The 19,453-nt window shown below is 43.2% G+C and overlaps 1 protein-coding gene across 1 annotated transcript in view; it reads right to left on the reverse strand.

Moving 5' to 3' along the window:
- Slc5a8 (solute carrier family 5 member 8) overlaps positions 1–17,774 on the reverse strand; it is a 29,561-nt gene extending 11,787 nt beyond the window's left edge. The window contains exons 1-8 of the mRNA XM_075954175.1: positions 17,051–17,774; positions 11,825–11,890; positions 9,405–9,456; positions 7,516–7,583; positions 6,450–6,604; positions 3,377–3,517; positions 2,071–2,200; positions 451–539 (exon numbers count right to left, since the gene is read on the reverse strand). Coding sequence (XP_075810290.1) covers positions 451–539; positions 2,071–2,200; positions 3,377–3,517; positions 6,450–6,604; positions 7,516–7,583; positions 9,405–9,456; positions 11,825–11,890; positions 17,051–17,401 — 1,052 coding nt within the window. The 5' untranslated portion in view covers positions 17,402–17,774. The remainder of the gene's footprint in view (positions 1–450; positions 540–2,070; positions 2,201–3,376; positions 3,518–6,449; positions 6,605–7,515; positions 7,584–9,404; positions 9,457–11,824; positions 11,891–17,050) is intronic.
- Between the last annotated feature and the right edge of the window lie 1,679 nt (positions 17,775–19,453).

Here is a 19,453-nt window from a genome sequence, read left to right on the forward strand (position 1 = left end):
AATTCATCTTTACCTCTCAAAGTAACCAATGAGAAAGGAAAGATACTCTGAGGTTAATCTTAATTGTCAACTTGATTAGATAGGGAAATGCCCGGGAGATTAATCTTGATGACATTTTCAGGTCAAAATGAATCGGGGTATGCCATAATGGCGTTATTGGGGAGGGTGGGTGGGTAGGACGTAGAGCCTGCTTGACGAAACAGGTCACAGCAGGTATATCAATGGAGACTCTACATTGCGCTGGCCTCTTTGATGGAAAAGGTCTTCCAGCGCATGCTCCCACCAACTTTGTCAAAGTGCCTAGAGCCAGGCAAGTATGGGTTGAACCCTCTGAAGCCATGGTCTAGAATAAGTAATGGCTTCCTGCAGGTTGTTTTCTCATGCATCAGTCACAATGATGGTTAAACCTATGTCCTTACAGGAACGACGCCTTCATAGAATCACGGTTACCTCAAGGTCCCACTGTAAGCACAGGCCACAAAAAGTCCAGGAACTCCGGGGTAATTTCGCAAAATGTCCAGCACCAAGTAAGGCATAAGCTGAAAAAATCCCAAAATTTACACCCAAGTATTAGTTGCTACTAAACAAAATTATTACCTAGCCGATTTCATACTCTTCCAAAAAGAATGAGAGATACTCGAGATGTAAGACATGAAATCAAAATACATTGCTTGAATTCTCGAAGAATAAATTAAAAAACTGATTTAAAATAATCCTCATTTTCTAATCCCGCAGTTATAAGGGGCTGTGGGAGTTCCATGGACACCAATGTGAATTTTGTCTATCGTCAATCTGAGGCCCCAGGTACTTGGTCATCAAGCAGCTTTTAAGAAGTAGGTTTTGGAGGAGCTCAGGCTCCTGAAGTCAGGAGGTGCTAAGTTTGAGTTGTGCAGCAAGTTTGCAAGAAAGTGCATGTCACATTATGGAGTTTCCAGGAGCTCCAAGGGCAGAGCCTGGGTCTGAAGTACGGTCTCAACTGGCCAGCTGCTTACCCATCTTCTCCCTGCACCTTGTTCTTAAAGCAAAGTAATAATACTTTGCTTCAGAGTCTAATGGTGGAAAGGAAAAAATAGAGTGTAAATAAAGCCTATACCAGAGTGTCTGGCCTATTTATGGTCCCAGTGAATTCTCACTATAATTCTGCTTATTAGCAATGTGACCTTGTGCCAATCAAAACCCTCACTGAGTCTGGCCTAGTGGCATACTGCTTTAATCCCAGGACTTTTGGGGTGGAAGCAGGTGAATCTCTGTAATTTTGAGACCAGCCTGGTCTACAGAGTGAGTTTCAGGACAGCAAGAGCTACATAGGGAGACCCTGTCTCAAAAACAAAACAGAAACAACCAATAGCTCACTGAGATTCACTGTTATCTATAAAACTGGGGTCATAGTGCTGTGGAACTGAAGTTCAGCATGGTAAGACTCTTGACACGGAATCTTCATGTGTAGGATGCAAACACTGTTTCCTTCTTAGTCAGTCTCTACATTTAAAATTGGCAGATGGGGCTGAAGAGATGGCTCAGTGGTTAAGAACGCTGGCTGTTCTGCCAGAGGACTCAGGTTCTGTTCCCAGCACCCACACGGCAGCTCACGACCACTGGCAGCCCCAGTTCCAGGGACTCTCTTCCTTTTCTGACCCCTGGGGGTACTGGGCAAGCACGTGGTACACGGACATGCATATAAGCAAATACTCACTCACATAAAATAAAACAGGCAAATTGCAAAATTTCAAAGTAAAACTGCAAGACTGTTTATAAGAGAGTACTCTCACAATACCCACAAGCTTCTATGGTATGGTGCTTTGTGTGTAGTTTCTGTTAACTGAGTTTACTTTTTTTTACTTCCAACCCTAAGTTTGTCTCTGGCTTGACCTTTCTCCTGGTATCTGAACAGTTTAGTCTTAGACCCAGAAATCACTACACGTTTTGCCGAACGCTTGAGAGCAGTGGAAGGGGTCTAGTTGTGTTGTGCCCACTTGCTGGGTCTCTCCAGGGACCGGAACTTTTCTTCCTGACACCATGCATGCTTGGCCATGTCCCCAGTGCCCGTGCGAGAAAGGTGTGGTTCCAAACCTGGTCAGCTTCCGACACTTTCTTAGATGTCCAGGGATCACAGTCACGGTATCTGGAGTACAGGGCGAGTCCACAGAACACGGAGCAGGTAAGGATCACCCAGAGACCCACAAGGTTGATGTAGAGAGACCTAAAGGAGAGAGTGCCAGCAAATGACAGCTGTACTTCCTATCCCAAAGACTAAGAAAACTTATCCAAGAACAAGAGACAATGTCATGACTAGTCTTAATATGCGCACATAACATTTTGACTCTCAGAAATGATTTCTAGTCGAATTGACTTCTTTGATGTCAACCAACCGTGTATCTAGAAACCCTCCGGGTGGATGCTGTTCCTCAGTGAATGTGTCCGCCTACTTGAAATCCACAGGCATCCATGACTTTATCATAGTATCTAATTATAATACCCTGAGCCTCTTACTATTAAATAAGGATTTTAATAGGCACTAGAGCAGTTACTGGCTCATTCTCCTTTGAAGAGTAGTTGAATTACAAACGGCTAAAGACGGTCAGCATCTTTATATCAACCCACGAAAGTCCTTGCAAAGCCGTGTCTAAGACTGTCCATGAAGGACAAGACACACACCTTGCATTTCCTCTCTCACCCTTTAGCTCTCTCTTCGCCTCCCAGCAGCTAGAGCAGAAATGGACATTTACATGGGCATTTACACAGAGTTCTCCCCAACTTCCCACGTGGTCACAGCATTTCGTGTACTCACTAAAGCTCAGTGAAATTACGTAATTTGTACAATGCCGTCCAGGTAGCAAGTTGGAGGATGGAATCATAACCCATGGTGGAGGCTGATAATACAACGTATGCTACTACATCCAAGCTCAAATAATTACTTTCCCATTGTTTGGAGGAACTTATATTTCTGTCCAGTGTCATCTCACTGTTTCCAGATTGCACATGCTTTTCTAAGTGGATGCTAAACTTCATCATGATAAAAGCCATATATAAAGTTGTTTAGTGGGACTCTAGCAAGCCAGGTAATCATCTTTTGTTTAGCTCTCCTTTATGGTTTTTTTTTTTAACTCCCATAGGTTCTTGAGACATTGACTTGTTGAGAGTATCTTACTTAATAAGTCATAGAAATATTTTCAAATGCTTGGTTGAGAAGATCTAGTACCACTCTGTGCGCAACTATAGAACCACATGCCAGCCAAACCTGGTCCTTTGGTTCATCGTTTATTTTTTGGCGTTTCATGATACAAAAGACTCAAAATTGAACTAAAGTTGACTCCGGAAGCATTCCCATAAGAGCAATGGTAGTTATCAATGATGAGTACACCACAGTTGGGCTTACAGTTTTGCATGGAATCTGTTTTTACAGGAGATGTATCTCTGCACTTGGGACTGGTTGACCCCGTAGATGGTGGTCCATGTGAAAGTCCCCCCGATGATAATGGTCCAGAACGTGTGTCTTTGCAAAGGGTGAGGATTAAAGCTGCATGAATAAGAAAAGGAAAGCAGATATAAATTGTTTGCAAGGGACAAAAGAAAATGCAAGCAGGTACACTCACAGGTTTATATAAAGATGTCCGAATTTAAGATGTCAAAATACAAATGTTCTCATTTAAATGCAATTGAGTAGACAATGATGTTTCCAGATATCAGAAGATTTTAGATGGAATTAGGAGAAAATATATGTTCTTATCACATCGAGCATTTAGATAAATTGCTCTCTCATAGTGTTAGGTGACTACTGTAAAACGAATTGGCCACGCTATACCAGGGAGAGGGGATCAAAGTGTACCACGGAAATAGATATCATACCAAAGTAAATACAATTTAGCGCACTGTGCAGACATAATTCCTCCCCTAGCACGGGTCTAGCCACAGTTAAGCTTAAGAAGTCAATGCACTCTCACGGTACATACTTTGTGAAACGATTACGTCATTACGACAACACTTTCTTACAATTCTGTGTGCAAATGCTAACAGTTTCAACCCACTTCGTGGCAGGCACATAAGCCAATATCAGGAAATACCACTTTCATCTGAAGCACCTCTTAACTCTTTCCAATATGTCACCTTGGAAGGAAGGAGTCTACTCATCTCCCCAGAAATATGAACTTGAGAACTTCCCACAAAGTAAGCTTTCCTTCACCCTTTCCAGAAATTATGAGATTGAGAGCCTCTCTCCCAGTGCTTCTCAACCTGTGGCTCGCATATTAGATAGCCCGCATATCAGATACTTACAATTACAATTCATAGCAGTAGCAAAGTTACAGTTATGAAGTGGCAACAAAATAATTTTATGGTTGGGGATCAACAGAACTTGAGAAACCGTATTAATGGGTCACAGCATTAGGAAGGTGGAGAACCACTGCTTTTTCCCATGGCATGACATCTTATGTCAAATTCCAAGAGTTTTGGGCACTCTGACTCTTTCTCCTGTAGAGTTATCTACCACGTTAACCAAAAGAAGAGACACAAAGATTCAGTGAGCTCTTTGAAGGAACTAAGGAGAGAGAGAAACAATTCGGAGATTCTAGTTCTTTTCTTCATTTTCCTCAATCAGAAAAGACATTTTTCCAATTATCCTCTAGATAATAAGGAGCATTCTGGGAAAGTCTAAAACACAATGGATCTTTCATTATCATTCGGTGGTCAGCTGTCTTAAGATATGATTATTAAAGTACCTAATTTTTATCTGAAAGGATCTCTTATTGATGTATGAATCCTCTCCTTTCCTCCCCCTCCCCTTCAACTCTCTCCCATGACCCCCACTCTCCCAATTTACTCAGGAGATCTTGTCTTTTTGTCTCCTTCCTTTGTAGATCCATGTATGTCTCTCTAGGGTCCTCTTTGTTGTCTAGGTTGTCTGGGGTTGTGGACTGTAGGTTGGTTTTTTTCTTTGCTTTATATCTAGAAGTCACTTATGAGTAAGTTCATACTATATTTGTCTTTTGGGGTCTGGGTTACCCTACTAAATATGGCCTTTTCTAGATCCATTCATTTGCATACAAATTTCAAGATGTCATTATTTTTTACCACTGTGTAGTACTTCATGGTATAAAGGTACCACATTTTCTTTATCCATTCTTCTGTTTTCTACAAAAATTGATTATTTCCAATTCCTATGATCCATTTCCCCTCTCCTGGTAAAAACCAATGTGACTTTATTTTTGGGAAACTATGGTTTATTCATTAAATAGTCTGAATAAATATCAATTAAAAGTATCCTCTTGTTCTACCCAAGCTATGTAAGGGACCATAGCTCAAGGTAGTCCAACTGGAAGCGCTCAAGGTTCAGATCTGAACTTTGAAGTAAAAGGAGAAACAAGTATTGCAAACAGTTGAAGGTGATTCCCTGGCATGCATTCCTCCAGGAGAATGGGGGTGGTGCTGTTTGGTTTCTGCAAAGGTCTTTCTCAAAAGAAGAGGACTATATTTAAAAGACACAAAGAGCCACCTTTTAAATATCATCTAAGTGGGTTTTTTTTCTTTCATTCCACTAGTGAATGAAGATTTCCAACCTCAACTTAGGACTATTTAAAGAAAACAGAATAAGGTCCAGGTCAAAATGAGCCTCTTTCCACACTGAACATGATGCATCAAGGTGACTATATTAAACCAAGGGGTAGGTGTTTTCCTAATTCTCTTCAGTTGTCTGATATGCTCTGGATGGACTAGCCAGGCTTTCCATTGTTTAGACATGTTTAGTCTGTGCCTGGCTGTCACTTGAAATGTCAGCCATAGCTTTTCAGGTCAGTTTTATTTATTTTTTAATTAAAAATTATTTATTTTGGTTTTTCAAGACAGGGTTTCTCTGTGTAGTCCTGGCTGTCCTAGAACTCACTCTGTAGACCAGGCTGCCTCACAACTCAGAGAGAGTCACCTCTCTGCCTCCCAAGTGCTAGGATTAAAGGCGTACTCCACCTGAACATGGTCAGTGTTTAAGAAATAATGCATAGAGATTCATACATGAAATCCTATTCAACAATGTGTTGTTTTAATATGCTATACATTTCCAGAATGACATCAAAACAATTTCTCTGTGTTTGTTAAAATTAAGTATTATTCAAATGAAATTACTGTGCTTCAGCATTTGGCTCATAAGGGCTCCTTGGTCACCTTTTGCCATTTTTCCTACCCTTATTTCAGTCTGTTCCAGACTTTATTTTGCTCTAATGTCCTTCTCTGAAGGAAGAAACATAACAATACCATATGACCCAGTGGCATCAGTTAGCTTTAACCCCTCAAAAAACTGGCAAAAAATCCCCAAACACTTACTGGCCAACTTTTAATTTTACAGGCCACACCCTTAGTGACTTATTTATTTTCCAGTGAAAACTTTCTAGTCCAATAAAACTATGTGTTACAGAGAAAACAAAAGATGCATTCTATTAACCAGAAGGTAAATAGCAACTTACTTCCAGAAGTTTAATCTGCCACCGTTGGAGGCATCACTCAAAATTGTATTGATTCCACCTTGAGTTATTGTAGCCTGTATGATCACGGATGCAAATCCAGCCACCATGATCCCAACTTGGAAAACATCTGTCCAGACCACTGCTTTAAGGCCACCCTTTGAGAAGAAAATGTGTTAGGATTAGTACTTCTATGAGATATGGTTGGATATCTGTCTAAATATGAACATACTACAGTAGACAAATGGCGAAACATGGAACTTGGTCAAGAAGGTAACGCGTTCAAAGGAGATGGTCATGCCAAAAGAACATTTATAGAGAAGAAAATATTTAGCCTATCCCTTAAACACAGGCAGAGGCATAGATGGAAGGTCCTCCCAGGCCAGAAAATGGCCTGGGGGAAAGCAGGAGAGGAGAAAACTAGACATGGTCTATTGAATGTGGCCAGAAGAGATGTGGGGTGAGGAGGGTGTTGGAGGAATAATTCAGAGTTAAAGTATAAGTCATCGTGTTTGTACAGATACCCATATTGTCTGACAAGAGACTAAAATTGTTGCATGCTAGCCACTGCCTCCAGTGTTTCTCTTCAGCCTCTATGGCCTGGGTTTAAACAGGCTCTATGCAAGGCTCTTAATTCCTAGACGATCAAGCAAAATAAAAGGTTAATAAAGAAAGAAACTATAAAAGATCACACAAATTTGCATTGCTGCAAAGCACCTGCTCCACAATAAAGCAGCATTGCGTCTTGACGGCTGTCACATATATTTTGTCACCTGTGTCTATAGTTAATCTCAAGTTTCTATGCTGAAGTATGATATGAACACGTCTATAATATTTTGGAAACCGTAATCAGGAATCAAGAGATAAAAACAGGGACCTGTGCCATGGTTCAGAAGAAAGGAGAATTTCGTGTGTAATCCATATCTGGGGACCAAATGTTCCCCACAAAAATGCTGTACTGTGAGAAGCCCAGAGAAAAAGGGTAAGTCTGAGCGGTCAGCTAGCAGCGCAGGACTCCTTGAACTTCCAGTTCTACAACGCGAGGAGGCAGGGGATACCCTTCACATACCAGTGTGCAGTAGAACGTGCAGACCACCCCAGTCGCCACCACTGCGCCCCACAGATCAAATCCAGTAACTGCAGAAGAAAAGAGAACACGTGTTCAGCTGTGGAGTGTGTATAACGAAAGCGCCTCTCAAGAACGACTGGGGAGGCGTCAAGCTCCATACCCGTGCGCTTAAAACTAGACTCAGGTCTCAATGCCCCCAAGATAAATGGAGTACAAAATCGTATTTGTGAAGTTCAACAGACATCCTGCTTGTTTATAGTCACGGGCACCATACATAGATCCAATACCGGCTAAATGGAACTCACAGAAAAGGATTTCTATTGTAATTAAGCTAAGAAAGAGCTTGATTCTGGGAAGTAGTCCATCAAATGAAATAGGCTCGAAGGGGAGTGCCCATACCTTCCTATTGGTTCACATAAACATGCTACTTCATCAGACCTTGAAATGTGTGCTTTTAAGATAAGAGTCGGGATAGAAAAGTCTATTATTTGCTACCAGTTTTCTAAGAAGTGGAGGGACATATTTTTAATGGAAGGATAAATAAAAGCCAACAGAAAAAAAGTTACCTATAATATATAAAGGATAAACAGGACAGAAGGTATAAAGCTATGTTAGAGTTCTTCAAATATATTCCTATTTATAGATTTGACTTTGGAACCATTATAGAGTCTGCACAATTGGAAAGGGTAAAGTTAAGGACCTCCTGAACTTAAAAATGAAGAACTGAACAATACCCTCAGACATGCAAGTTGTTACTTTCAAAACTAACAAGTAAGGGCGGAAACATCCAACTGTCCTGCCATCCCCCTACAAATGACATTTCAGAGTAATGAAATAGTCAAGCAAAGGAACTTCCTCCTTAGCTGCGGCCTATCCAATCAATGAAGAGAGAGTTACAAAGTTAGTATGGAATATGCAACAAGGGCTAAGAGCCAAGAAGCCGCAAATGTTCACTATTACCTAGAAGATAGTTCCAAAATTTGGCCTGCATCCGGGAAATTACAAACTCTCCACGTGCTATTGTTAAGAAACATTGAGAACTTAGGAAACATTGGGAGGGGATTCAAACTGAGGAGTCCCCAGAATTGTGGAGAAGCTGCTTGGCCTACAGACTAAAAAAGCTAAGTGTGGTCTGCAGAGGTCCCTGGCATGGAAAAAAAAGTGGGGAGGAGCTCCTAGAATGAGGTTAGCTCAGGCAGACATTGGATGCTTGGATACAGATGCAACCGCAGCATAAATCGCAGGATCCAGAAGTCCAGAAATTGAGTACCAGCACATCTGGAAGCCTCTGAGATCCAAAAATAAAGTCATTGTAGTATTTGTTTTCTAAGTTTTGGCTCCTTGTGCTTCACCCTTTTTTCTTTATGCTTTACTTTTACGAATATTTTTACTTTTATTGTACTTTCTAAACTTAGAGTTTACTTGATATTTCCTTTCATTGCATTTATCTTACACTTGTCATAGGAACTAAAGCAACATGATACTAGCAGAAAAATGGATTTTGGATATTTATCTTTGTTTAGAGTGTTGGTTATAACATGTTATGGATAATGGTCTGAACAAAAAGCTAAACAAAGGATATTAGATTCAGAGTTCTGTGGGACAAAGGCTTTACCCTGTAAAGATTTGTTTCTTGTACTTGGTTAATAAATGCTGATTGGTCAGTAGCCAGACAGGAAGTAGAGGCAGGGCAAGAATTCTTGGAGAGGGAAGAGTAATCTGCAGTAGTGATCCAGACACAGAGGAAGCAGGATGTGACTGCCGAATAAGGTACCAAGCCACGTGGCTAATATAGACAAGAATAATAAGTTATAAGAGTTAAATAAGAAAAGCCTGAGCTAGTGGGCCAATCGGTTTATAACTAAATAAATAAAAATAAATAAATGTACCTTGATTCAAAGCCAGGGCAGGGGCATAAATAACAATCCCAGTATACAGAATCTAGTGGAGAGAGAAGGGAAACAATGAGTAATATGAAGTACATATGAGAATTATAAAATCGATTATGAATTGATTCTTTTCAATATATTTAATGTGTTTTTATAACATGGACATAAAATCGATTTTTTTCTTTTCTGTCTACAGTGTGGCTAAATATCATAAATTTTTTTTCTGAAGACCTTTTGTTAAAGTGTGGTAATTAGTAAAATAGATACATTTATTGATCCACCACCTTACGCTTAAACTCAGTTTTCATAGGTTTAAAATACTTAACTACAAAGAAAGAATAATAGGTTAATATCTTAATTATAGGCCTTCAAATATTGCTGCTAATCACCATTTTCTTTTTCAACGGTGGGGATGGAATCCAGAGCCTTCTGCAAACGTGATAAGCCATCTACAGAGGAGCCACAAACCAACCATTTAAATGCTTTCTTTCAAAGTAAAATTTTTGAAAACTGCAGTTTTTAATTAAGACAGAAGTGTAAATTTGCACTAAAATTTATGAAACCTTTCAAACATGATAATCCATCATTTTACAGAATCACTTTCCACTCATATATTAAACAAATATGTATTGTTCTTGAGTGCAATAGTTATGAAAAATTATGTTTCTCCAAATATCACTGCATTGCATTCTTCTACAGCAGCTACTCCAAGTAACCTTATGAAAACATAGCATATGCTAACTAAATGCTTAATTAGCCCACATGGAACCTCTCCTTCAAAAAGTATGTGCTAACGCCCCCCTTGTTTGGAAAAGAAGTGAGTTAGCTTCAACAGTCATTAGTCCATCCATGTTGAATATCTGAAATGTGACAGGCTGTCTTCCTAACAACTGCCCCTTCTTGTTCATGTAGGAATTCTTAACACGAACATAGAGAGAGGGTCTAGACCAGTGGTTCTCAACCTTTCTAATGCTTTGACCCTTTAATCTATCTCCTCGTGTTGTGGTGACCCCAATCATAAAATTCTTTTACTTCATAACTGTAGTTTTCCTAGTTATGAATCCTAATGTACATATCTGATATGTAGGCTATCTGACATGCGACACTGCTCTAGACAGTTAATGTATACAAGCAAGTTGCCTTAGAGTAACATACCCTCCACCAAATCCCATAGCTACCTGCCTTCCACACTGCGAGAGCTAAGACCTCATGAAATATATGAAGATAGAAAACAAAACCAAGATATAAGACGGGAAAGGGCACTCTGTCTCACAGCTCTCTGGAGCAAATGCTTAAGCAGCTTTTGACCCGAGAAACGCACATCGTTGACCTCCTTTACTAAATCCAAACCTAAATGCTTGGCTGTGGAAGGAGACGGATGTAGACAAACGTGGTAGTGACTGTGAACACCCTCCAGGGCTTCCTACCAGAAGCATCAGCACAGTCACGCATTTCTGTACTATTTGGCAAGCTGTGGCTTCCCTGTTCCTGTTCATCAGCTTGTCTATATTTGCATATTCATGAATGACTAGACTGTGCGTGCCTCTTAAACTCTCTTCTAGAGCTCAGGATTCTCCTTTAGACTCACTGGACTGCTCCAATTGAGTCTAAGAGCTCAAGGTTTTTTGTTTTTTGTGTTTTTGTTGTTGTTGCTGTTGTTTTGGTTTGGTTTGTTTTGGGTTTTTTTGTTTGTTTTTTCGAGACAGGGTTTCTCTGTAGCTTTGGAGCCTATCCTGGAACTAGCTCTTGTAGACCAGACTGGCCTCGAACTTACAGAGATCCACCTGCCTCTGCCTCCTTGAGTGCTGGGATTAAGGGTGTGCGCCACCACTGCCGGGCAAGCTCAAGAATGCTGATTTATTTATAAAGTATATTTTTACACAAATTGTTCCCTAAAGTGTTCCTGTCAGAGTGTGTGTGTGTGTGTGTGTGTGTGTGTGTGAGAGAGAGAGAGAGAGAGAGAGAGAGAGAGAGAGAGAGAGAGAGAGAGAGATTCAATCAGCTGCAAAAGGACAGAGAAATCTACACTTTGTTTTCCTGATATGAGACTCACTCCTGTTAGGCAATGTAGCTCCTTCAAATCTTTCTGTCCCTTAAATAAGGTGCTCACTGTCAGTCTGGGCCAGGTGGGGAGGGCTACGAAGATATTTTCCTAAAACTCCATATCCATTCCTTAACCAAGGCAGTATTTATTTTTCCAGGAAGTAATGTCTTCGCTGAAACATGGCCTAGGGATCTCCAGGTTCCGTTCTTTGTGATGCCAAGTGTGGTTTGGGTTTGTTTTTTTCTTTTTCATTCCCTCCTATTGTAACCATCCCCATTTTATCTTTTATGTATTTCTCAAGCAAAGCTCACCCAGGGAGTGCCAAGGACAAAAATATTCTAGACGACAGAAGAGGAAGTAATGACGAGGTACTCACCGTCTGGACGATGAAGAGGACTGTCCCGCAGAGGCGGATGAACCGATTAAATCGAAGTTCCAAATACTGTTGCCAAAAATCGAAAAACAGGGGCGTGATTCTTCTAAACACATTTATATCGGCCCAGGAAATAAAGGGTGAGATATTTAAAGGAACTACGCACTTATTTGCATTCTCTGTTTTTATTTCACTAAAATGACTTTTACTTGCATAGGGCAAAACTGGTGCTTTAGACTATAGTTCAGTGACTTTTAATAGACATAAAGAGTTCACAATCGTCTCACACACTCAGTGCATGAAGACTCCCTCGTGATGCCCCTATCAGTCATCATCAGTCGGCTCCTCAACCCCAGTTTGACCTGGAAAAGTCAGAAAATTCCACAGAAATGGAATTACAGTCTAGCCTGGTGTTTGTTTTTGTTTTGTTTTGTTTTTTCTCTAAAGAACATGCAATCTATAATTTCTTCCTTCCTCTTAGCATTTCCTTTGATTGGATGGAGAAATCAAACCGCTTTGTACCTCAGGGTGGAAATCTGCACCAGCTGCCCTGCCTTTTCCCGGGCAAGAGAAAGTCACATGACTCCAGTACAGCCAATCACCTTCTCCTTCCCATGGACGCTGCTAAACTGCGAAAGGATTGGGATGGCGCAGACTGATCCTGACCTTAAGGACCGAAAAAGCTGTTGAGGCTCTGTCATTTCCAGGAACTGGTATTCGGCCTCTCATGTTGTTCTGTGAGCAAACAAACTCCTTCCTCTGCCAGCGTGGGCGCGTGCGCGTGCGCGCACGGGCAAGCGTGCAGGCCTGCGAACTTAAATCGCCTAGGTCAAGGTTTTTGTTGCTTTCTTTGTCTTGTTTTGTTCTGTCTCAGAGACAAGGTCTTACTGTATAGACCAGGCTGGTCTTGTTCTTTTGATCTACTGCCCTTTGCACGTGATTTACATGTATACGCTACCATCTCCGGGGCCACCAACTCTGGCTACCCAGGTCAGTTTGTTGGCTTGGGTTTTGCTTTTGGCTTTTGCAATTCAGTTTTACTATGCTGCCCAGAGTGACCTCAAGTTTCCCACTCTTCTGTCTCAGTCTCTTGAGTGTTAAGTCATCTTCTGTTGACTTAGTCAAGACCCTGCCACTTTTTCCAACTTTCCTTGATGTCTACTATAGCTTATAATATGGTCTATTTATTATAAATATAATAATAATTATAGAGTTAGAATCAAAATTTTGGAGCTGAAGGCCAAGGTACTATTTAACTTGAGTCTTATTAGCACAAATAGAAATCAAGTCTACCAGCCTTGCTGTCTAAAAGGGAGGAAGACAGAGAAGCACGCAGAGGAGGAGAAATTAGCATTAGCTAATCAGCAAATGGAAAGACCTACGGGTAGTTTTGCTCCATAGTCACAACTGACACGTCTGACGTACTTCCTGTGTACATTGGGAAGCAGGAACCAGGTTAGAGATGAGGACCAAGCTTGTAACCTAATCGCTGTTGGGGATGGGACACAGAAGCTCGGAAACTTTGATCCACAGAATCTGTGGATGTAACCACATCGATAAATTAACAATCTGACCACGAGTTTAAAATGCAGTCAGTATGTGGTGCATGGACAAGAAGACCTTCGAAGACAACTGGCGGGTGACAAACGTCCAATACAGGGCAAGGCATCTGCAGCAGAGTTTCAGCTCCAGACCAGTCCCATGCCCGACTCAGGAGATTGAGGCCATCACGCTCTCAAGCTCAGGTTCCTTGTGTTTAAAAGGAGGGCCATACGCGAAATTATTTCTCTCTTTTGTTTCTCAAGGGAATGTATCCAGTAATAGAAACGGATAAGGAGATGTAAACTGTTAGAGAAAGATGTGAAGATTAGTGGGCTCAAAGAGCCATGAACCCTGTGAATTATATGAAAATCATGGTAGGGTATTTTGGAAGACATTTTGAGGAGTGAAGTTTCTGGAAACTAGAAACAGACTGGTGTTATTTGTGAAGAATATTTTTAGTAAATCTGTAGTGCACGTGAGTGAGCACGAATAGGTGGGAAACCTTTTGCCTTTTCTAGGTCCATGTGTGCAATGGCTGGGACCACTCAAAGCTTAAGAGACGGTGTCAGAGAAAAGTGGAGCGAGCTGAACCAAATAGCTTGAAAGTTTTTACACTTAAAATTGTCCCCTAAGGGGCTGGAGAGATGGCTCAGAGGTTAAGAGCACTGACTGCTCTTCCAGAGGTCCTGAGTTCAATTCCCAGCAACCACATGGTGGCTCACAACCATCTGTAATGAGGTCTGGTGCCCTCTTCTGGTCTGCAGGCATACACACAGACAGAACATTGTATACATAATAAATAAATAAATATTTTAAAAAAAAATTGTCCCCCAAATCAACTGACCAATATGTTTATGCTCACACAAAACCAACTGAAGACAGAACCAAGAAGCCATGGTCCTTTGCTAGATTACAGGGGAAATAGATAGGAACCTGAAAAGAAACCCTGGTCCCATTGCAGCAGGCTTAGAGGACAGAGTTCACAAGCAAAAGCACAGCATAATAGATCCCTACAGTGGACAGAGAGCATCCCTCGTCCTTGGAACTCGGAATAACTTAGAGATGTGAAGGCTTCAGCTGATGTACGTAAATAAAAGTAGAGCCTGGGTGATCCCGAAGACACTATTAATTAATTGCACTGGATCCCTGCAATAGGCTTGCTGTCAATCTGTGGGTCTGGACATTGTCAAACACCTGTCCGACCTATATCTTAACAGCAGCAATGGCGTAAAAATGTGTGTGTCCCACCAAGTTGGGCTATAGAAATGGAAACCTAGAGACGGTTCATATTTGAGCAAGAATATGAAGGTGGTCATTACTCATATGTTGGACAATGTATCTGCATAGATGTCCCCAACAGAACCACAAAGCATTCCCCCCAAGAAATCCTCTGCCATGACTAGTTGGATTAACTGGTCCAGCAAGCTGCTCGACCTCCTTCTCTCTGACACCTGACACCCTAGCTGGACAGCAGCCGCTGTGAAGTTCAAGGGTCCTTTATGACTTCTTCCTCGGTTCTCCCTGAGCTGGCATAAACCCTGCTCAGGGTTATAACCAACTCATCGGAGCCTCCAGAGGCAGCCAGTAAGTGGCTTGGCATGGATCCTTATTCCTTTCCCCTCCCTCACTGGCTTAACTTGCTCTGAGGCTTTCCAGCTGAAAAACATGGCTCTGAGCATACCCTTGCAAGAATTTGGTTGAGCGTTGAGTCAGATAATATGTGTTAAGCATGCAGCCTGGTGCCCGGCATGAATTAAACATTCAGCAAACATTGGCATTTTGCCACATGTAGCCAGAATCCTTGCTAACTTAGCTTCCGCCACTAGAAACAAAGGAGACGTCCCTTTCTGGTTTTGAGTTAATGTCACCACTCTAAGGAGGCATGGGTCATGAGTTCTGAGAGCAGCGTTCTTGTGGCAGGGCTGGAGTCCTCTTGTCAGGTTAGTCAAGCCCTTTTCTAGGTTTTGGAGTTGGTTAGCTACAGGTCAGAGCTCACATAGCGTTGGCAGAGGCCGCCTAGCAAGGCATGTGAGTGACAGAAGCCAGGCATTCACACTCAGCATAGCACACCTGGAAGCGCCCCTGAGTGACAGAAGCCAGGTGGTAACACTTGTGAAGATGCTGGACTACTCCTCACAGCCACTAAGAAATATGTTGTCATATAACTCATCACTGGTCATTTTCCATGTACACTTTTTAAAGGCATGGATGTAGGTAAGGACTTCTCTGCCACGAGAAAGTGGGGTGCAGGCATGAAAAACCTCCGTATAGGCATTAACAGAGCAAGAGCAGCGACTATTGCTGGAAGCCCAGTAGCCATAGGAAATGTGGGCTCAATGCCATCAGGCTTCTGAGTTTTCGAAAGACATTTGAGATTTTATGTGACTGTTCCTCATCATTCGATTCTTAAATTAACATTTTTTTTATTAAACAAAACAACCAGGGATTCTTATGAATGTTTTTGAAAAACAAAACAAAGTCTGAGTTTGGCCTGGGACGGCCAGTTTGTCACTGCCCTTCACCGATAGAAATTCCCTTCTCTCCCACCTAGGGCGAAGACTAGGTTTCCATAAACACGGTGACCACAGTTAAGACAAGGCAGCCTGGGACATGCCAAGACCTGGATGACATCACTAGAACCCAGGCCATGGAGGCAGGGGCCCAGCACTAGATGAACCAGCCTCACTATGAAACCACCTTCCGAGGACCCTGCACTTCAGGGAAACAGGCCACAAACTCCAGGCCCGAGGGACCACTGAACTGAGACACCTAGCCCTCTGGCTGATGGTCTAGAGTCTTAGGAACATGTCTGTGAAGTTCCAGTCGGGGCCTGGGTGAAGGACAGCCCCTAAGGTGGCTGAGCTCTGCAGGGCACAGGCACACACACCTTCGACATCTCTTTAAGTAAAACCAAACCAAAAGCTCTTCATCTTCGAAAAACCTTTTCCTGAGAGCAACTTGAAAAAGACAACCAGAGGAACGCCACCACAGATGAAGTGTGGGTCTCCTCAACCTTTACGTAAAAAGGCAGCCGCGCTGTTTAAGAACTTTGATGCCACGTTTTTTTTTTTTCTAATCATCTCAGGTTAACCTCCATCACAGTGATTCCATTCGGTCCTGGTCCAGCTTCTACTCTGTGCTCTGCGCTAGGCTCTGTTCTAAATGGAACACCTTGCATCAGCTCACTTAGTTCTCTCCACGACCGGATGAGGCTGGTGGTACCATTTTCTTCTTGAGATGAAGATGTCAGTACAAAAGGTTAACTAAGTACCTGGCCCAAGGTCATTCGCAAGGAAGTGGTGGAATTTGGTCTCGGGGCAAACTCTGGAACAAGACCTACATCTTCAACACTTGGGTGGACAACTTTCTCCATCTTTCAGAAAACTAGCCTTTCCAACACACACACACACACACACACACACACACACACACCGTTTTAGGAAAGACTTTAGCAAGTACTTGTCCTTTCCACTTTGGAACTGAGATCAGGAAACCCAGTCGCAAGGATTTATTTATCCTCCCTTAGAAGACCCATGTCTCAATGGAGGGGTGGGGGGTGGAAGGGGATGTCGAGGTCAGAGATGCACCCACAAGGAGAGATTCCCATATGGCAGAAACTGTTTGCTCCCAGAAAACTCCTTCTGGAGCCTGAACATGCAATCAGGCCTCCCCACCACCACCTCTTACCTCGTAGGTGCTGGTGATCCCCAGCCTATAGAACACCGGAAGGAAGACCTCCGCGCTGATGAGCACCACAAAAAAGTAGGTGATGGCAAAGATGCTGAAAATTGCCCCAAAACGATAGACCTCGGCGGGAGTGCCCAGCACAGTGACAGCGGACATGAAGCTGGCAGTGAGGGACAGAGCCACCGGCACCGCGGTCATGCTGCGGCCACCCATCAGAAAGTCCTTGGAGGTCTGCTGGCCGCCCCCGGCGAAGGCATAGTAGATGCCGATGGCAGCCGAGATGAGCAGCATGCCTGCGAATACCACGTAGTCCCACACCACAAAGCTACCGATGTCCCGTGGCACGTCCATGGCCGCCAGCGGTGACCTGAGCCGGGAGTGCGCAGGGGTAGCCCCAGCCGCGCAGGTCGCTCTCTTTAGCTGCTTTAGCCTGGGGCTGTGCTGGCTTCTTTCTCTCGCTGTTGCAGCGGGCGTGGCGTCTCCAGGAGGCCAGGTAAGTCCAACAGGTGTGAATCCTCGCGGAGGTGGGAGCCTAGCTACGCGCGCTGCCAATCACCCGGCGTGGGGCGGGGGTCCCCTGTCGCCAGCTGCGCCCCTGGCAGTCAGGGACCGTGGAACGATTTCCTCCACGCCGCGCGCTGAGTGCCAGACCAGGGTGACCCAACTGCGATTGCCTGGGCACCAAGCGACTCTGGGGCGGGTGAGAACGGGAGCCTCCCGCCGCGTCCAGCGAATCCACAGCTCGCGCTCGGCGGAACTTTTATTGACAGCAGCGGCGGCGACGCACCATTTAAACGGGCAGGAGATGGGTGTGTGGTGTGTGTGTGTGTGAGGGGGTGTAGATCGAAGGGCACTTGTTGTCACGCCTTTAGTTCACAGTTCAGGTCCTTGCTTGGAGGTGTGTATCTGGAGTTTGAGGCTCATCACCACTTGACAGATTAATAGGTGATGGGAGAGACGACTCCGGGAACTGAGATCACAGTGGTTAGTCAGGTGAGCAATTATAAAGGAGCCGAAGAAGGCTGTGCTGTGGGGAGCTTGCGTTTTCACTGGACAACCCTTTCTTTCTTTCTTTCTTTCTTTCTTTCTTTCTTTCTTTCTTCCTTCCTTCCTTCCTTCCTTCCTTCCTTCCTTCCTTCCTTCCTTCCTTTCTTTCTCAATTCATTTTTATTGAGCTCTACATTTTTCTCTGCTCCCTTCCCTGCCTCTCCCCTCCCCTTCAACCCTCTCCCAAGGTCCCCATGCTCCCAGTTTACTCAAAAGATCTTCGACAACCAATTCTGATCCCTTATGCTCTGTGTGATCCTGCAATAGCCTGCCGTAGTGACAGCTGTTATCCTCGGTCTAGCGGGACTTAGGGTTTTAAAAAACAAACAACAAACTACAACAGCAACAAAAACAGATGACCGGTGCCTTCTGCAGTAGTGAGTGTGATTCTTACAATTATTCTTCTGATAGGAATTGTCTCCGTTTTTCTAAGAAGGGAAACTGCTTCGGGGAGGTGAAGTCCACAGTCTTGGAGGCACACAGCTGTAGTTCTAGCACTCGGGAGGTAGAAGCAGGAAGACCAGAAGTTCAAGGTCATCCTCAGACATTCAGCAAGAACTACTTGAGACCCTGCTGAGAGAGAAAGGGGGAAAGTGGTGGTGAAGGGGGAGGAAGAGATAGAAAGGAGAAGAGGAAAGGGTAGGAGAGCTGGTGAGTCACTTATCTGGGGGGACTGGTGGCGATGAAGACTCCTAACCCAACTCATATGGTAAAGGTAGACACAAATGTTACACTTAAATGGATCCATTTAAAATATCTTTAATGCCTTTTTTAAGACTTAATTCATTTTTATTTTATGTGTATGGGTGTCTTGCCATCTTGTGTGTCTTTGAATCATGTGCATGCAGTGCCAGTGGAGGCCAGAAGGGGGCTACAGATTCCCTGGATTTACAATATTGAGCCACCTGATGGGTGCCGAGAATCCGTTCCAGGTCCTCTGGAAGAGCAGCCAGTGCTCTTAACCAATGACTCATCTCTCTAGACTCTGTAAAGATCATTTCTAACACCTCTCAAGACATGTTCTAAGTATCTTACCTTGAAATATTACCGCCAACACGTGACACATTTATGAAATAGTAAGATTCTCTGGGCTTCCTTCTATAATATCCCCTCCAGCCTTCTCACAGTTCCAGACTGTCCTGGCTCATTTTCAGACATCTTTATGGCTTTCCAGTTGATGTGTAGGAAGCAATCAGCAAACACCTTCAGCCCAGCCCACCGTGAAGAGAGCATTACCAGATTGTTTTTTAATCAGCGGGTCATGTAGATATCATTTGCAGAGGAAACACAAGATAAAGCCAAGCAACCGGTCGTGTAAAGGAGATGTGGGAACGGTGTCCCAGCCATGGGGAATGC

This window comes from Microtus pennsylvanicus, chromosome 20 (genome assembly GCF_037038515.1).
Source record: "Microtus pennsylvanicus isolate mMicPen1 chromosome 20, mMicPen1.hap1, whole genome shotgun sequence".
NCBI lineage: Eukaryota > Metazoa > Chordata > Mammalia > Rodentia > Cricetidae > Microtus > Microtus pennsylvanicus.